We start from the raw sequence: 19,233 nt of genomic DNA, 5'->3' as shown, positions 1-19,233 counted from the left end.
ATTTGAATGTCAGTTTAACAGCAACAATTATTTAAAAACAACAACAACAACTTTGGATTTGTAGTTGATTACAAGATTAATTTGAGCGAGCAGTGCTGTGCGGTTGGTTGTCCAAAAAGCTAATTCAACTCAGGGACCCTGATAGGGATTTAAGACCCACAGCAAAAGAAGTGATAGCCCCAAGCTCCTGTGTGCTGGACTGTACCTGTAGTTGTGTTCAGTCCTGGCTCCATACTTTGTGCATAGTGAGGAGAGTCTGACCCAGTTTATATGCAGAATGGCTAATTTAACTTGGACAAGACTTCGAGGAAAATGACAGCTATCTACAAACATCTGAATGACTATCACGTGGAAGGATTAAAACTGTTCAATGTGGCTCTAAAAGTCAGAATTAGGACCCCTGGGTGGAAGTTACAGGAAGAGAGATTTCTATTCAATGCAAGGATGAACGTATCAGTACTTAAGGAGCTTTCCAAAAGTGGAATGAACTGTGCTGGGACATAGTGAATTTTTTGCCATCTGAAGAATTAAACTAGAGCTCAAGCTTTTGCTGGGAATTTTATGAGAGAATTCATTCATTAGTTACAAGACTGGAGAACTTAAGGCCCCTTTGAATCCTGACATTCAATCATTCTATGATTAAACTATACTATCTGACCCTTTGGTCATTCTTCTAATCACAGGTGAAAAGTTTTGAATTAAGAAAAAAAATCAGTTTTTGAAGCTATATTCAACTTGCAGTTTTTCAGATTATTGGAAATTGATTAGCTGGAAGAAAATGCAAAACTAGAAGAAAATTTAAATCTAATTTAATTTTAGAGGTCAATGTGGTGAAATAATGATTTAAAGAATACAACTATGACTTATGGCTCATTTTACAGAAGATGGTCTGTGTTACCACTGCTTTGATGTTTTAATAATAGTGAATGAAATGAAATGAAATAACCTGTGGAATAGATTATTACTTTGATATTTATCATTTGTCAGGTGTTTGAATTTAATATAAGCATACTTGAAAGATGGTAAATTTAAAAAGGTTCTGTTGACATTTTTCATAGTTTTCCTCTTTGTGAAGGCTGGCAGTATGTGGAGATAGAAAATAGAAGGCAGTGACTAGAAGACTGATAGTTTGTAGAATGGAGAACTAAATACTTTGCAAAACTCAGAAACAGAGCTAAAAATAGTATTCTGAGTTGGAAAACAGAAAACCAAATACTTGAATCTGTAATTAGCATCCGCCTATGTACACTGGTGAAGAAAGTTTCTGTTTTAACTTTTCTTCTTTGTTTTCTGGCATGGGAATTTTCTATTATGTTCTGCTTTGGCTAATAATAAAATCAGTCTGCATTCACATCTGCTTGCTTTCCCCAAATACACAGATTATGGCTTGAGTAGGATTCTTTGACAAATGGAAAGAGGAAAACAGTATGAAATTAAAAATTACCCATAGATGTAAACCTGAAAGTGGTTAATCCACACATTTTAGATTTGACTTTGTGTGGTCAGTTCCACTTTAAAAGTCACTTTGCCTCAAGTACCATCTTCTTCCAACACTGTTTTAATTTCTGTATGTCGGCTCTCTTTTCTGTTACTAAGTGATGGGGATACAAAGTAAAAAGACAATCTATTCTTAAGGGACTAAAATTTTAGCTATGACTACAGAGTTATTAAATTCAAAACTATATCATGGCACTTTTGGGTGGTGGGGTAGGGTTGGGTGGAATGGAGTATGAAACACTGCAGATAGACTAACATTTAGTTTGAAAGTTTTACACCAGCCTGAAAGTGACTAGGTTTTGAAGGTTATTTAAAAAAATGTGTTCTTACCTCCAGCTACAAGTCCAGACTCCCCTAATTGAATAGCTACCCCGAAGCCCCCAAGTTTAACAGGTGCCGAGTTTTCTTTTGAGGCGAGGAGAACACAGTGGGGCTGAAAAGAAAACAAGACAAACAAATAAAAAACAAACTAAAGATAAGGATTAATTGAAGATGAACAATTTACACAAAACTGAGTAACACAACAATACAGTAATACATTAAAAACTTCTGGAATTATTTTGGATGCTTGAATTATTTGCCCTATTCTTACTTCTGGCTGATTTCTCCAAAGACTTACCTGTTCTATCCAACATTTTTCAGGTATTATTTGCTTCAAAGATTAGGGTATGGTGTTAAGAATTACTCAGGATTCTAATTACTGTATTGTACCTCTGAAACTAATATATTATACGTCAACTATAATAAAAAAATAAATTAAAAAATAATTACTCAGGAAGCATGGATGTTCAAGAGAGACAGATATATTTTCTGCCTTTTAAGCAATATTCTCTTCCTTTGAGCGACAGTCTACCTTTGTTTAAGGAAAAATATATTTTACACCTCCTGCCAAAATGTTCTGAAGGTAAAGCTGACAGGAATGCTGCTGGATATGGGGTGTGAGAAAAAGATAAGTCAAGTATAACAACTAGGATTTTGTTTTGGGCAACGAAGTGAAAATGAAGATGCTATTTACTGAAATTGGAAATAGGAGTTTGTTAGAGGGATCAAGAATTTGGTTTCATACAAATTGAGTGTGGGAGTGTATAAAATGGGAGAGGGAAGGCTGGGATTAAAGGTATAAATTTGGGATTAACCACATTTACAGCTTAAGGTAACGAATTAAATTGCTTAGGGAGTGACTACTGATAAAGAGAAGAGGTCGGAGGATTGAGACCTAGTGCGCAACAATATTTGAGGTTAGAAAAATGCGAACACTCTAGCAAAGGAAACAGAATGCCTAGACAGTGAAACAGGAGGAAAATCAGAGGAGTTCGGTGTCCTGAAATGCTACTGAGAGGTCATTTAAGATAACTGAGCACTGACCGTTAGATTTGGCAATTCCCATTGGACCAGGTTCAAGAGAGATTGAGAATGTTTTATTTTTTTATTTTTATTTTTTTAGTTTAAATAAGTTGATTTATTTTTAAGAAATGACACCACCAAATGCTAGTGAGAATGTGGCAACTGGATCACTGATACATTGCTAGTAAGACTGTAAGCCACTCTGGATAACAGTTTGGCAGTTTTTAAAAAAACTAAACATGCAACTACCATACAACCCAGCAACTGAAAATTTATGTATTTATCCCAGATAAATAAAAACTTACATTCACACAAGAACCATGAATATTTATAGCAGCATTTTCCATGACGGAGATAGAGAATGGGAAAGATGATATAGAGATAGTAAATTCAGATATCTTCCAAAACTTTAGAATACTAGGAATAGAGAAATGGGATGTAACTAGAAGAGAATGTAAAGCCGAGGAAGTTTCTTTTTTAAAAAACTTTTTAATATTTACAATTAGAGACAATAGCTTAATAAACATCCATGTACCTACCACCCAGCTTTAACAGTTACTGCCATTCTTGCTTCATCTATCTCCATTTATTATTTTTTTTTGCTGAAGTATTTTAAAACAAGTCATATCATTTCACCTGTTAATAGTTCAGTATTTCTAACAGACGATTCTAAAAAAACCCAATATCATTATCACATCCAATAAAATTAACAATTCTTTAATATCATCTAATACAGATCTATATTCATTTTTCCTTGACTGTCTCAAAAATGTCTTTTTACAGTTGGTTAGTTCAAAATAGTATTTAAGGCCCATACATTGTATTTGATGATTATACCACTTAAGTCTCTTACTCTAGAACATATCCTCTTTACACCTTCTTTAAAAATATTTATGCCATCGATTTGTTAGGATACTAGGTAATTTTCCCTGCGGAATCCCCTATGATCTGGAAGTGGCTAATGGCACCTACGTTGTTTCATTTAATATGTTCCTCAATTTCCTGTATTTCCTGAAAATTGGTAGTTATATCTAGAAACTTGATTAGATTCACATTCAATTTTAGTTTTTTTGCAATAATACTTCATAGGTGGTGTATCTATTTTAGCAGCCATTGATGCCTAGGTCCATAATTACGGATTTCAAAACGGAGGTTCTCTCTAACAGTTTGTTATGAAAGCTATCAAACTTAGAGAAAAATGAAAGAATTGTACAATAGACATATTCACCACATAGATTCTACAATTAACATTATGCGACATTTGCTTTATCAAATATCTATTCATCCCTCTATCCAACCATTTAATTAATCTTTCCACTGCACTTCAGCACACATATCATTAGTTTAATATTTATTTAAAATTATGTTTAAGGTAAAGTTTACATACTGTGAAATGCACAAATTTCAAGAGTACCATTAGAGAGTTTTGACAACCCAAATCCCTATCAAGATGTTATCTTCATTCCAGAAATCTCCCTCATCCCCTTCCCATTCAATCCCTGCTGCCATGCTCCCAGTACAAACCATTATTCTGATATTTTTCACCATAAGTTTGTTTTGTCTGATAGAACTTCATATACACAAATCCATACTCTTTCATGTAAGGCTTCTCTTGTTCAGCATGAGCAAGAGACTCATCTATTTTGTTGTGATCAGATCATTCCTTTTTATTGCCGAGCAAGTATTCTACTGTATGAATATTCTAGTTAGTCCATTCTATTGATGAACATTTGGGATGTTTCTAGTTTTTGGATAGTATGAGTAAAGCTGCTTTGAACTATTTTCAGAATAAGAAGTTGGTTTTTAGGCAACCTCCAAAGGTGAACAATGAAAAGTTCTTTATATTATTATGAACTTATAGATTTTTATATATTTGATGTGGTTTGATAAGTTGCAACCATTATTCATTTTGATGCTCAAATTGTCCCATTTTTGGCCAGTGGGAACCCCTTTAAGTCAGCTCTTACATCTTTTTGTAAGACTCTAGCCGTCTGATCACTTCCTTGCTTTTAGGCACAAGAAGATGTTTGAGGCTTATCTTTTTTATTTCTTGCTCCAGATCTGGAACCAGCCATTTCTCCAAACAGTCCCACTTCTGTTTAGTGGGGAAAGGTATATAAATCCATGATATGGGTATTAAGTATATTATTAGTACTGGATTATCATTGCTTTGACTTTTCAGTGGACAGAGCTAAAAAACATATATATTTCTTAGGAGGAGAAAAATAAACCACCAGTTCATACTGATGCTTCTTCCTGCTCAATTATAGGGTCTTTACTTCTTTGATTTTTGTCAAGTAATGTTGGTACCTGATGACATTAACATAATTACTCATTTACTTTATCCTTTAGTGTGTGTATAAAAAAGTTTAAAAATAACAATGCTTATATTACTAGCAAAAACAAAAACTGTATGCTGTTTAAGATTTCTTTGGGTTTTTTTTTTGTTGTTGTTCTTAGGATATAATCTAATCGGGATTCCTAGTTAAAATACTGTTTTACTGTTGAATAAAGTAAGAATTCATGAGTCTATGCTGATATAAATAAGTGAATAAATGGGGGAGGGAGAAAAAGCTTTCCTTTATGTAGAACATTAATTAATAAATGTATACGAAATTCTGGCATTAGAAAATCACCATCTGGCAATTATCACCATCATAATTGATTCAGGTTAGAACCATCAAAGGATGCTAGTGGGTGAAAGTTTGAAGAGTGACAGGATATTTATGAAATCTCAAAGTAGCTCACCACAGGATACTTACTAATTACAAAAGGTACAATAGTAATTTTACAGAGGAGAAACCTGGCAGACACTACTATCAAAGTTACTATTGCTAGTGATGGGACTGATAGCAGGTGCTTCCTTCACTGAGCCGAACTCAGTAACACTCCTGTGATATTCCGACCAAAGGACGTAACTGGATCTAATTATGAGGAAACATCAGACAAACCCAAACTGAGGGCCATGCAAGAAAGTAACCTGCCCAGGTTCTTCAAATACTGTTCAGATTAAAGGAATTAAAAGAGACCTAAGAGATTTAACAGCTAAAATGCAACACATGATCTTGTTTTTATTTTTGCTATAAAGGATATTATTAAAATAATTGAAATTGGAACAAGTTCTAGAGATTACATGATAGTATTTTTTCAATATACATTCCCTAATTTTGATAATTTTATTGTGGCTATTAACAGAATGTTTTATTTTTAGGAAATACATAGATATGTAGTAAAGAGATAAGAGTGAGAGATTGAGAAAAATAAAACGAAGTAGAAAAAGGTTAATGTATGGAGAATCTGAGTGAAAGGCTATCTGGAATTGTTTGTACTATTTAACTTTGCTGTAATTCTAAAATTATGTAAAAAAAAACCCCAACCCACCCTATTTTAAAGTCACTTAAAAGAATTCTCCTTATAGTTATACTTCCAATTTGTTACACAATGAGGTCAATTTGTTTTAATTAGATTTTGACCTAATTTGGTGTTTTAATTATATAAAATATGTACATAGTTCCCAAGTCAAAACTGTACATAAACACCATTCAGAGAGGTCTAGTTTTTGTCTCCTCTCCTCATTCCCAATCTCTCCTACCTCATAAGTAACTATTTGTATTTGTTTTTGGTTTATCCTTCCATTCTTTTTTTTCCCTGAAAATAAGAAAATACATATAAATTCTCAAAATTTTCACATAAAAATATACTCCATAGAAACACCTAGAGATTTTCAGGGAGGTTTTGTTGTTGTTGTTTCATTTTTTTAAAGAGAGACATTTGTGTGCTGACAGGAAAGATCCTGTACAGAGGAAAAATGACCCCAGGAGAGAGAAGGGATGGGGTGTAATGCACAAGTGGGGTGAGGGCCTGGCCCTGGTGACAGTGAAGAAGGCAGGGTACTGGGGCACCTCTAGATGGCAGACGGATGTGTGTATAGGAAGATGAGGAAGTGCTCTTCTCAGCGCTTCTATTTTCCATTTACTTTGAAATAGAAAATGACCATCAGGTGGGAGTAGGAAAGGGGTGGGGGCTGTTGGCAGTTTGAGAAGAGTGACGATGTGAAAAAGTATTTTCAAAGAACAGGAACATGAATTGACTAAGGCAGTGGTTCTCAAACATTAGCATCAGAATCACAGATTTGCTGGCCTCCACCCTCTAGAGTTTCTGATTCATAAGGTCTGGGATGAGGTTAAGAATCTGCATTTCTAACAAGGTCCTGAGTGATGTTGATGCTATTGGTCTGGGAACCAGCCTTTGAGACTAAGGAAACATAGCAAGACTGCTGGCAGCTCAGGGGCCCACTTGAAGTTTGTGGTCACAAATTTGTAGGGAGACTGATTAGCACGATTATGTGTTTGAACCTAGCAATCCTCATTTGAGCTGGCAGGGTTCAGGCCTGGAGTAAGTAAGTGGTGAGCTGAATTTAACCAGGGTTGGGATTTAGATAAAGATAGGACAGTGATATCAGTAATAGAGGGCACCAAACAAGCATATCCATTTATTTCTTCCTTTTTACTTTTATCTTTATATAAATAAAAAGCTAAGATACCAACAAAGGAGGAAGCAGAAGGGTGAGGGGAAGGGGATATATAGGAATGAGGTAAGAATATAGACAAAAAGTAGAAAGTTCAGAATGAATAGGAAAAAGCTCACATAAAGGAAGAACTAGAAAAAGATTACACTCAAATCTGGTCACATTAGGGCCAGGGAACTGAAGACTGAAAAAACAAAATTAGTATTTTGAAAAGGGATGGCTTAGGTGTGGAAAAATAACTACCATAACATAGAAGAAGATATTTATATTCAATTTTATGAAATAGAAAGCTAATATATAAACACCTATTTAGTCATTAAAAAAAATACTGCCAGGATCTTGAAAAGATATCTGCACACCCATGTTTATTGCAGAATTATTCACAATTGCCAAAAGGTGGAAGCAACTCAAACATCCATCATAGATGAATGGATAAAGAAAATGTGGACATACAATGGAATATTATGCAGCCTTAAAAGAAGGAGGTCCTGGGCCGGCCCGGTGGCTCAGGTGGTTGGAGCGCCGTGCTCCTCATGCCGAGGTCGCCGGTTCGATTCCCATATGGGCCAGTGAGTTGCGCCCTCTACGACTAAGATTGTGGACAACAGCTCTCCCTGGAGCTGGGCTGCTGTGAGCAGCTGGAGGTTGCCATGGGCTACTGTGTGCTGCCACCGGCGTGAGTGGCCGGCAGCCATCATGAGCAGCTGGCAGCTGGCGAGAGCGGCCATGAGCCCCTGTGACTGGTGACTGACTGCCTCGGGTGGGGGGGGGGCGCAAAGCTCATAATACATGGGCCAGGGAGCTGTGTCCTACACAACTAGACTGAGAAACAGCTTGAATCGGAGTGGGGGTGGGGCGCGGAAAAAAGGCGGGGGGAAGAAGGAAATCCTGTCACATGCAACAGCATAGGTGAATCTTGATGATATTATGCTAAAAGAAAGCCAGTCATCAAAGGACAAACAATACATGATTCCACTCAAAATCATCTAAACTAGTCAAAATCATAGAAAGCAGCAAGATGGTTCCTGGGGATGGGGAAAAGAGGGAGGAGGAATTAGTGCTTAGGGGGTATAGAGCTTCGGTTTTGCAAGATGAAAAACAACAATATATACTTAAAACAACAACATATACTTAACACTACTGAACTGTATATTTAAAAATTATTAAGATGGTAAAATTTAACGTTATGTGCTTTTTTCTGTTTTGTTTTGTTTTGTTTTGTTTGTAACACACACACACACAAAATTCTTGCCAGACTAATACAGTAATCTTCCTACTCAGGTTCTAGGAGGGGAGTTAAGAGTTACAAAATAATTTATTCTAGCAATTTAAAAATATTCTATCCCATGTATCATATTTGTAACAAACTAAAAGCTCTGGAGAATATGATGTTCAGAAAAGTGTACGTACCAGAAATAATTAGAGTTAGATAAAACCCAATGAGTTAAATATTATTTAGTGTAAACAAAGCTGCTGGGTAACAATTATGGGGAAAATAGAAACTAACTTTTCCTCATTTCAAATGACAACCAAAAAAAGGAAAATGACATTAAATTGCAGGGCCAGTAATTACATAAATGGACAGACAGTGGTTAAATATTAGATTAGGACCAAAACAAAAACTGCAGAATTTTTTAGAAATATAGGAGATATTTCACTTTACTTGGGAGAATTTATCACAGTGACAAAATGGGGAGAATATCATCACAAGTCTCACCTAGTCCTAAAGTTATAAGATTGTTTTAAAAAATAAATCCAAGGTCTTAAAGGAATACATGAAAATATACTAAAATATATATAGAAAATAAAAACGTAAAAAAATTAAAGAATAAAATAATTCATTACTACTGTTAGTATCAGTCAGTACAAAATGCCATTTTATGTGAAGAACTAAATTTCTAAAACCAATACAGAAAAGAACAGAAAGTCAGTGCTTGTGTTTTAAAAGTCCATATAGCATATTTACATATCATTTCTTATGAAAAATAGAAAATGCATATTTCTGCTTAGATACGGGACTTTTAAATATTTTCACAAGGAGTCTGAGGGTTGTCATATTGAAAAAGGAAAAAAAAGGGGAAAAAAACCTATTACCACACGCAAACATAAAAAAAGAAAACCCTAACCAATTGGACCTCGACCGGATGGAGGAACCTAGCTGACAAACCAAGACAAGTCTCTGTGTCTAGGGAAGCTTGGGGTTCAGCTCCTTTTACTTCAGAGAGCTTGAACTGTGAGTATTCCTTGATTTTAACTACGTAAATGATCCTTTATTTTACTTAAAATTTGATTATCTGAATACTAAAAGTGAAACCTGCTTCATGGTGACACTTTGGTTTTAGAACCTTGAGTAAACGGGTTGAATGATGCCTCTTCTGCTTTGACTTGACTTTTAAAATGTGCTGTGTCTTAGTCACTTGAAGTACTTTAGGACACTGGAGACACTGGAGGTATTTAAGCTCATACTACCAATATTGTCACATTGATTACATTTTGTATATTGCCATAAAGACTTGCAGATGTACTTCAATCAATTAAAAGTTTTCATATACAACAAATTTTATTTTCAATGTATTATAAATGATCTATAACTTATTGTTTTTATTAAATTACGCTGTCTCCCTATTTTCAATGACGGTATTTTCTTTATTATACTGTTACTATTTTATAGTAATTACCAGACCAACTGAATTTTAAGTTTTGTGTTTCAGAAGTAAATAAGGTGAATATTAGAGAAAAGCAAAAGCAAAATACTTTAGTTAATTCAACTACCTAAAATTAAAAAATGTGTTTTCAGACATAGTTATATTTATAACAAAACCTAATGTACTACTAATAGTATTATTTCCAAAGTAAGATGCTTTCAATTTTCATCTGTATGCAGCATTTAATGCAGTTTTTGAAGCATGGATTGAATGATTCAGTCATTATCAAGTCAAACTACAAACAGTGAAAGGTTGCTACCATTGCCAAATAGGTATGTATTTTAACATAGCAATGTGATGTTTCCACAAATATACCCAAACTGCATTTAAAAAGCTTTGCTCATTGGAGGCCACAGTGGAATCTGTTGCATTCATGAAGCTTCTACATGAACCAGTTGAAAAATATTAGCAAGGGGAGGGTGGGGGTGGTGGTGGTGGTGGTGGTGGTGGTGGTTGTGGTGGTGGTGGGTCCATCACTACACGAACACAGGATATCAAACTTCAGGATTTGCCAAGTAACAACACTATGAAATCGGTTATCATCTGTTATCAGGAAACCATTGTGACTACTTCAGTATAGCATATGAGTCACAAGTAATTCTAATGGGAAATTAGTCTACTGTGTGAACACAGTGGTTTCCTGTCTTCACTAGCCATTCTTAACAAATTAAGTAAGTGGTTTTTATTTTATTTATTTATTTATTTATCTATTTTTTCCTGATTAAGGTCTTCTTTTATTTATGTAAAGTTTTCTTGGATTTTAGTTTTTTTTTAATTAAACTTTATTGGGGTGACAATTGTTAGTAAAGTTACATAGATTTTACGTCATCTGTAAATTCCATTGTGTGTTCACCACCCAGAGTCAGTTCTCCTTCCATCACCATATATTTGATCCCCTTTACCCTCATCTTCCACCCCCTGCCCCCCTTACCCTCTGGTAACCACTAAACTATTGTCTGTGTCTATGAGTTTTTGTGTCTCATTTGTTTGTCTTGCTCTTTTGTTGTTTTTGGTTTATATACCACATATCAGTGAAATCATATGGTTCTCTGCTTTTCTGTCTGACTTATTTCGCTTAGCATTATATTCTCAAGATCCATCCATGTTGTCACAAATGGTCCTATATCATCTTTTCTTACTGCCAAATAATATTCCATTGTGTATATATACCACAACTTCTTTATCCATTCATCTATCGAAGGAACGTAAGTGGTTTTTAAAACATCAATAAATGGCCTTAAGAACAGTGAGTGATTGGTACATTGTAAAGGAGGCAAAAATCAGCCATTAAATTTAAAACAGAATCTAACCTGTTAATTTGTTAATAAATGACTGGACACTAGCCATTTAATATATGGTTCTAAATGATGGCTACTATGACTATTGAAAGAAATTAATTGCTTTTGCTTTATTCTCTTTACACTTGAAAATAAACCAAACGCAGAAAGGTTTATTGGCGATCTTGTCCAACTATTATTTATTTATTTGCAGATTAGAGGTGAGGCAAATGGTTTCAGGATATGTCCTTTGTGCTAACAGCTTTCTAGAAACATCTTGATTAAGGCTATCAGGCCTAGAAGTAAGTTAGAAAAGATATGCTCTGGGGGAAGTGCCGAACATTCTGATGAATGATTTGTGATTCTATAAATTGTACTTATTTACTAACTATAATGGACATAGCATATAAAAAGATTAATGCCTTTTCCAAGAGTGAAGCTAGACGCATAATTTCTTCTTAAAATTGCTAATGTGGATTATGTTAAAGGACTCATGTCAAAATACTGCTTACAGAACTCTTCATTAATAAAGAAAATGCTGATCGTATGTGATTAGGAGGAGTGAGATTGGGTGAAAAGGATCATAAGCTCTAAAAGCTAGACAGATCTGAGTCCCAACTTGGGTACTGCCAGTTAAGAGCTGTGTGGTCGTGTGGTCATGGGGAAAGATCCTAACCTCTTGATCTTTCATGACCTCTTTTGTAATACCTACCTTACGTGGTATTATAAGGATTATATAAATGAAATAACATAATTATGCTTAATACACTGCCTGGCACACAGTAAACGCTAAATAAATATTAGTTGATGGTTCAGCTGTCTAGCTCAAGGATTCAATTCTGAATGCTCATTAGAATCCCCTGAGGAGTTTTTAAAGGAAACCCTTGCCTAGGGCCCATTCCAGACCAATTAAATCAGAAGATCTGGAGAGGAAGCCAGGCACTGGTATCTTGAAGAAGTCCTTAAGGGGATTCTAATATGCGGACAGGATTGAGAACCACTGAGAATCTCTTCTACAAGGTACCCAGTCGGTGAAAGTCTTGACAATTTCTGGTGGTAAGAGCCTTATTGCCTCCCCAAATAGATCGTTTCATTCTAAAAAAGCATTTCCTCAAAAGGAGGCAACATCTGTCTGTGCCATTTCCACTCAGTGGTTTTTGTTCTGCTTTTTGAAGACACTTATCACTAGGTAAAATGCTTTTCTCCCGGCCTTCTAAAGTGTTCACATCTCCAGGATAATGTGCCTATTTCCTTTAACTCACCCCTATGACTGGATTTGGGCTTTTCTCCCCATTGGCTCTGTGGCCTTTTCTAAGTGTCCTGCTGAGGATGAAACACTGGATTCCAGGTGGAACCCTTCCGGTTTGGGACAGAACCAGATTAGCAGTAACAATCTTCATTTCAGACTCTTCATATCTATGAATCCAACCAAAGAAGGGGTTAGTTTTTGTTGCTGCCACATCACATTACCGATATGGCAACTGCAGTCAATTGCAATTGTATTTCTGTTAATGCAGCTAAAGGTCTTCCTGTACTTAAACAGTTGATTTTAATATCCACATGTAGAACATTACATACTTTTCTACTAAATTGCCTCTTTCATTCAAGAATATTTATTGTGCTAAGCATTTGGTACACAGAGGCAAACAAAATAGACTTGGTTCTTAACCCTAACGGAGTTTAAAATACAGCATGGGAGAAGGAAAAAAAACAACTATAGTTTTTAAAGTCATTTCAGCCATCCAAGCTCTCAAAATCACATCACTTGTCATGCCTCAGTTCCCCTTCATCAGTGGCTATGAGATGTTTCTATAAAACCTGAGCCTCCACCAGCTCCTTATGTAACCACACAACGTAGGTCCCTCTACAGGAGCCCATTTCCCCTTCCTGATAATTCAGATTGCATTATCAGTTTCATTTCTGGCAGCCTGCCGTTCTTCCTAGATTGCCCTTTCCTTTTAGAATTACATAATGCAAAAAACATGCCTGAAAGTTTCTATCAACTTTATGAAATCTGTCTTCCTGCAGTTGAGGCACACGGCAGACTATATAGACTGTTCTGCCTCCTTCCCTCCACTGCCCTGAACCCTGTGGTAAGGCTCTTACTAAGGATTACATAACTTCCTCTTTACCAGTTCCTCTTCCCTGTAAACAATTCTCTCCCATTACAAAATTTTAAACCCTGAATTTTACCCTCTAACAAAATGGTTTCTTCTTGATCAAATTATAGGTAAAGAAAGGCTAAGTTCTTCCAAGTATTTCTCTTTGTGTATAATGCCAAATCAGGAAATTAATTACTGTAATTCAAATCCACTTTACATTACAGCATTCAGAGCTTGAATACACATGCCTGCAAAAATGTTTACTGAGAGCAGGGTCTCTGTCTTGTTTCACCTTTGTTTTCCAAGCAGTACTTAGCCAGGTATGAAATACAGGGGGTGCCATAAAGATGTATACGCATTTTAAGAGATGTTATCTATGTATTACTTTTCGAAGTTGAATTGAATTACGAAGCAATGTGTAGTATGACGTTTGCTGAAAAGATGGCGTTAATCAAATGAATGCTAGCGTCATTCATTGTATTAAAATTTTAATACAGTTTATTCCTTTCTTAAAATGTGTATACATTTTTTTGACACACTCTGTATTTACTAAAATGAGATTAATCAAAAGGTGGTTTTTAAAAAGCTAACTTTCATCAAGCACTTGTATGCCAAGGTTAAGTTCTTCACATGCAGTTTTCATTTCTACAACCAAGAAAACTGAGGCTTAGAAAAGATTAAATTGTTTTCCCAAGGTCACAGTTAGAGGTCTAGATTTTTTTTTTCGTTTTTTTTTTAATTAAAGTTTATTGGGGTGACAATTGTTAGTAAAGTTACGTCCGATTTTGATAACCTTGCTCTGAATGTCTTGATGATATACCTGCTAAGAGGCTGCTATAGAGAAAAAGGGAAGTCACTCTAAGAAAGGAATGTGGTGAGACCTCCTGGAACTCTCTCCTCATGTCTTCTAGCTCTTTATGATGACCTCTCAGACTGAGCTCTTCATAGCAGGCAATGCCCAGGAAAGGGCCAATAACAAGTAGCACTGCTAACATTCTCTGCTGTCACAAGCAAGTGGAATCCACACACTATCTTCTTACAAGGTTCTAGTCTCCAATTACCTAACTCAGGGCATTATTTGAGCTGCAGTTAGTTACTTTCAAAGTCTTGGATGCACATCTGTTTCCCATCTACATTATCACTGTATGCTCTATGCTTCTAGGTCAGAAGACTTTGACCGGACTCAGTGGCAGTGCTGCCACCTGACTTGGTTTCGTTGGGCTACTTCGCTCTCCTGTGCAGTGTTACAAGTCTGCCTAGGAGGCAGGTGCTGTGCTCTCTCAGTCTGTTATGTTAATTGCATGCCCCTGTAGGCAGATGATTTTAATACGCCTCATTTGGTCTTAGGTTGAAAAGGAAGAAATCTAGGAACCTTTCCTCTATTCCTACCATGGAATGAGAGACTGCCACAGTTTATCTGTCACATGCCATGTGTCAACACGTGTCAAAATAAATGAACGCCACATATGAGGGAAGCAGTCAAGGCAGGAAGCTGGCTAGGGGCCGGCAGTGGGCCCAGCTCACTTAAGGCTGTAACTACCTTTAGGGAAACTGACGCTCATCTTTGAAAAATAGGACGTGTCATGTCTCTTCACCTCCATCTCTATTCCCATAACAACTTCCCTAAAGGAAGATGATTTCATAGTTCAGTTATTTAAATATAATAAATAAAACAAACCTTGAACATATACCACAGCCAAAGGAAAGGTTAGAGCAGGACATTCCATAAGATTCTACTATATTTGCTGTTAGTTTTGTGATACCATAATGCTGCTACATACATAGTGCAGATATTCAAATGGTCCAAAGTAGGATGAAAGTAAAGTTTCTCACAGTGTTTGAAAAGAAATCATTTATTATTTATGCTTGGTGTTCAAGTGACTTGTTAAAATAAGAGATGACTCAATGTTTGGCATTCTGTTGTAGGAAAAATCTGAAGACCTTATAAAAGCTACACATGAGGAACATGCCATTTGGCACCTTCACTTTTTGATCCCTAATGAAGACGATGAGAAGTCATATCATAACAATGACAACTACTTCAGTCAGCAGCTGGCCCTACTCCTCCCAGGGAGCACGCTTTATAACTAACCACAGCATCCAATCATCACATGTTTCAGCATCAAATTCTACTGCCTGTTCCATGGATGAAAAATTACTCTCTAGTGTGTTAATAGCATTCTACTCTGTGATTTTCATTGTGGGACTGGTTGGCAACGTAATTGCCCTCTATGTATTTCTGGGTATCCACCGCAAAAGAAATTCCATTCAGATTTACCTCCTTAATGTAGCCATTGCAGACCTCTTACTTATCTTCTGCCTCCCTTTCCGAATAATGTATCACATTAACCAAAACAAGTGGACACTAGGTGTGATTCTTTGCAAGGTTGTGGGAACACTATTTTATACGAACATGTACATTAGCATTATTTTGCTTGGATTCATCAGTTTGGATCGCTACATAAAAATCAATAGGTCTATTCAACAACGGAAGGCAATAACAACCAAACAAAGTATTTATGTTTGCTGTACGGTATGGACAGTTGCTCTTGTTGGATTTTTAATGATGATTATTTTAACTCTTAAGAACGGAGGTCATAATTCCACAATGTGTTTCCATTATAGAGATAAGCAGGACGCAAAAGGAGAAGCAATTTTTAATTTAATTCTTGTGGTTATGTTCTGGCTAATTTTCCTACTGATAATCCTTTCATATATTAAGATCGGTAAGAATCTACTGAGGATTTCTAAAAGGAGGTCAAAATTTCCTAATTCTGGTAAATATGCCACTACAGCCCGGAATTCCTTTATTGTGCTCATCATTTTTACTATATGTTTTGTTCCGTATCATGCCTTCCGATTTGTCTATATTTCTTCACAGCTAAATGTGCCATCTTGTTATTGGAAGGAAATCGTTCACAAAACCAATGAGATCATGCTGGTTTTCTCATCTTTCAATAGCTGCTTAGATCCAGTCATGTATTTCCTGATGTCTAGTAATATCCGCAAAATAATGTGCCAACTTCTTTCTAGACGATTTCAAGGGGAATCAAGCAGGAGTGAAAGCACGTCAGAATTTAAACCAGGATACTCCCTGCACGAGGGGCCTGCGGCAGCTAAAATTCAGTCTACTTCTTAAAGCATCTGAGGTGAACATATTAAAAACCTCTTAATTCCTTGGAGAACTAAAAGTTACAAAACAAAGCTCTAACATTTACAAAGCTCAGATCTTCTTAAAGCTATTTTCCTGCTTTTGAAATTTCATTTGCTTAACTATAAAATATTTCAAGAAAAAGAAAAGCTTATGTTCATCACTAGATTTTAATTCTGTATGTAAAATATTTTCAAAATAATACTATTAAGCTAACACTCCTGACACAGATTATAAAGTTAAGTGAAATTTATGACTTTAACAACAGAATTAAAGAAAACGTCATAGTTTCTCAAGTCACTAAAGTAGTTACTCAAAATTAAGCACCTAATACTAATTTAAAGTGTGTTTAAAAGTAAGCTAAATGATTGAGAACCGACTTAAAGTGTCAGAAAATATGTTGATTGTCATTTAAAAAGCGTGTAAGTTTGCCACTGTAATTCACTGATGCCTAAGTCTCTATAACAGATGAAATGATAATAAACTTCAAATAAAAAATGTAATCACCCACCATCTATCACTGCCTAGATAAAATGGAAAGAATTTAAGTACTGTATAGTAAAATCAAAGAACAGATGAGCTTAGAATTCAATAGCCTAGCAACAGGACTTACAACTGCACCTTAATTAAAACAGATTTATAAATAATTCAGCTACCTTGAACCACACTTTGATAGAGTGAAACTGAAGATGTGCACACCCTATGACCCAGAAAGTCTGCTACGACGTATACATCTTACAGAACTACTCAAACACGTATACAAGAAAACATATGTAATGATGCTCAATGAACTACTGTTCATAATACTAAACAACTGCAAACAGCCTAAGTGATTATGCATCAGCAAAGGAATGGAGAAATTAACTGTGGCTTATTCACAAAATGGGATATTATACAGCATTTCAATGAAATAAACTATACCAGCATGTATCAACATGGAGAATTCTCAAAAACAACATTGAATGAAAAACAAACTGCAAAAGTGTATGAAATCATTTATGTAAAATGCAAAAACACATAAAACAGTACCGTATTCTTTATGGATCTATAGATATGCAATAAAAATAAAAAAATGCATGGTAATATACACAATGTGCACACCAACTGGAAGTTAATGGTTATATCTGGAGAGATTTGAAGCAAATGTGGCAAAATGTTAATTAATGTCTGTTAAACTTGTGTGGTAGCATGTCGGTATTTGTTATGTTATTTTTGGTATACTTCTGAGGGTTTGAAATATTTCATAATAATAAAGAAAACCTGTAGACTAGAATTAAAAGGAGCAAATTCTGAAATTTTCATGTATGTTCAAAAATAAATGGAGAGTAAGCTCTAAGAGAAAAGATCTTATTCATCACTGACTCCCCAGAGTTCAGTGCCTTGCCTGATACACAGGAGATCAATACATATTTGTTGAACAATTCAATGAATGAGCGAATGAGTGGATGGCTGAACGAGACAGAGAGGAGGGAGGAAAGGGTGCCTAACAGAATCGAAAAAGTGTATTTCATTTTTTTCCTAGTCAACGTGTCTGGACATAGCTGCGTACCATGTTTCCCCGAAAATAAGACCTAGCCAGACAATCAGCTCTAATGCATCTTTTGGAGCAAAAATTAATACAGGACCCGGTCTTATTTTACTATAATATAATATATAATATAATACCGGATCTTATATTAATTTTTGCTCCAAAATATAATATATAATACCGGATCTTATATTAATTTTTGCTCCAAAAGATGCATTAGAACTGATTATCTGGCTAGGTCTTATTTTAGGGGAAACATGGTAGAACATCATACAGTTGTAATCAGGAGATGTCATTAAGGCAACCATTCTCAAAAGTTCGGCTGGCATTTGTTCTTCGGTCACACACAGAAGCAGGATGCCGTTGACTGAATATGTAAAAGCCTATTATGACAAACTCCAAGGATCCATTCATAAGTTTCTGTCAGAGTATGAGAATTATTTATAATCAAAATACTTCTTCAAACTTCAGGTGGGCCACTGATTGAGAAACCGATATTCAGGTGTATGAAGAATTTTGTTAGGGCTGAATTTATTTTAATGAGATTTGGTTTATATACAATTAGTGCTCAGTTAGTCATGTTTCAATAAGTGCATACAATTGGTTGAATAAAGAATAGGTCAAAGCAGAATTATATTAAAAAAATGAGAAAACATTTGAGAAAATGCAAATTTGCAGAAAAAATGAAAATTTGTAGAAAAAATAGAGGGGTCAGAAAAAAGTAATAAAGTTTATATTACCTTGTTTTGACAAAGTTTACAAATACTACCTAACTGAAATTCAGCAGATCTGTTTATATGATTTTAAATATGATGATAATACTGATGTTCCCTCATGTTTTCAAAATTATTTTTTTACATTACTGGTAAATATTTTATATCCCTACATGTGTCTATTGTAAGCATACAGTTTGAGTGGTTAAATTACATTATTATTATTGTTAGTTTTATGGAATAGTAAAAGAAAAACACTCATAGTTCTAGAAGCTGTCTCATAATTTCATTAAATGAGATGATTCCTATAAAACCCTGCACAATGGCATTCTTTAAAAAATTAAAAAGTACATTGAGTTAATTATTGGTATAATATTTGTGATAAGAT

The 19,233-nt window shown here is 35.2% G+C and overlaps 2 protein-coding genes across 17 annotated transcripts in view; one reads left to right on the top strand and one right to left on the bottom strand.

Annotated features, from left to right (window-relative positions):
* The window catches only part of CASK (calcium/calmodulin dependent serine protein kinase), a 392,568-nt gene that overhangs the window by 128,277 nt on the left and 245,058 nt on the right, over positions 1 to 19,233 (bottom strand). For all 14 annotated transcript variants that reach the window (XM_033104288.1, XM_033104205.1, XM_033104214.1 and 11 more), the window contains exon 6: positions 1,828 to 1,930. In XM_033104288.1, the coding sequence (XP_032960179.1) occupies positions 1,828 to 1,930 (103 nt within the window). The remainder of the gene's footprint in view (positions 1 to 1,827; positions 1,931 to 19,233) is intronic.
* On the top strand, positions 9,469 to 18,172 carry GPR34 (G protein-coupled receptor 34). Of its 3 annotated transcripts, none has more exons than XM_033104350.1 (4): positions 9,469 to 9,602; positions 10,254 to 10,346; positions 14,616 to 14,716; positions 15,380 to 18,172. In XM_033104350.1, exon 4 carries the CDS (start codon positions 15,453 to 15,455, stop codon positions 16,590 to 16,592), a length of 1,140 nt encoding a protein of 379 aa, XP_032960241.1. In that variant the 5' UTR covers positions 9,469 to 9,602; positions 10,254 to 10,346; positions 14,616 to 14,716; positions 15,380 to 15,452; the 3' UTR covers positions 16,593 to 18,172. The 3 variants fall into 3 exon arrangements, with proteins under 3 accessions (XP_032960241.1, XP_032960231.1, XP_032960220.1); XM_033104340.1 differs by having other exon boundaries at positions 14,616 to 14,720; XM_033104329.1 differs by lacking the exon at positions 14,616 to 14,716.

Source organism: Rhinolophus ferrumequinum, chromosome X (assembly GCF_004115265.2).
Source record: "Rhinolophus ferrumequinum isolate MPI-CBG mRhiFer1 chromosome X, mRhiFer1_v1.p, whole genome shotgun sequence".
NCBI classification, from domain to species: domain Eukaryota; kingdom Metazoa; phylum Chordata; class Mammalia; order Chiroptera; family Rhinolophidae; genus Rhinolophus; species Rhinolophus ferrumequinum.
Note: the sequence above shows the minus strand (reverse complement) of the source record. Positions and strands in the feature narration are given on the sequence as shown.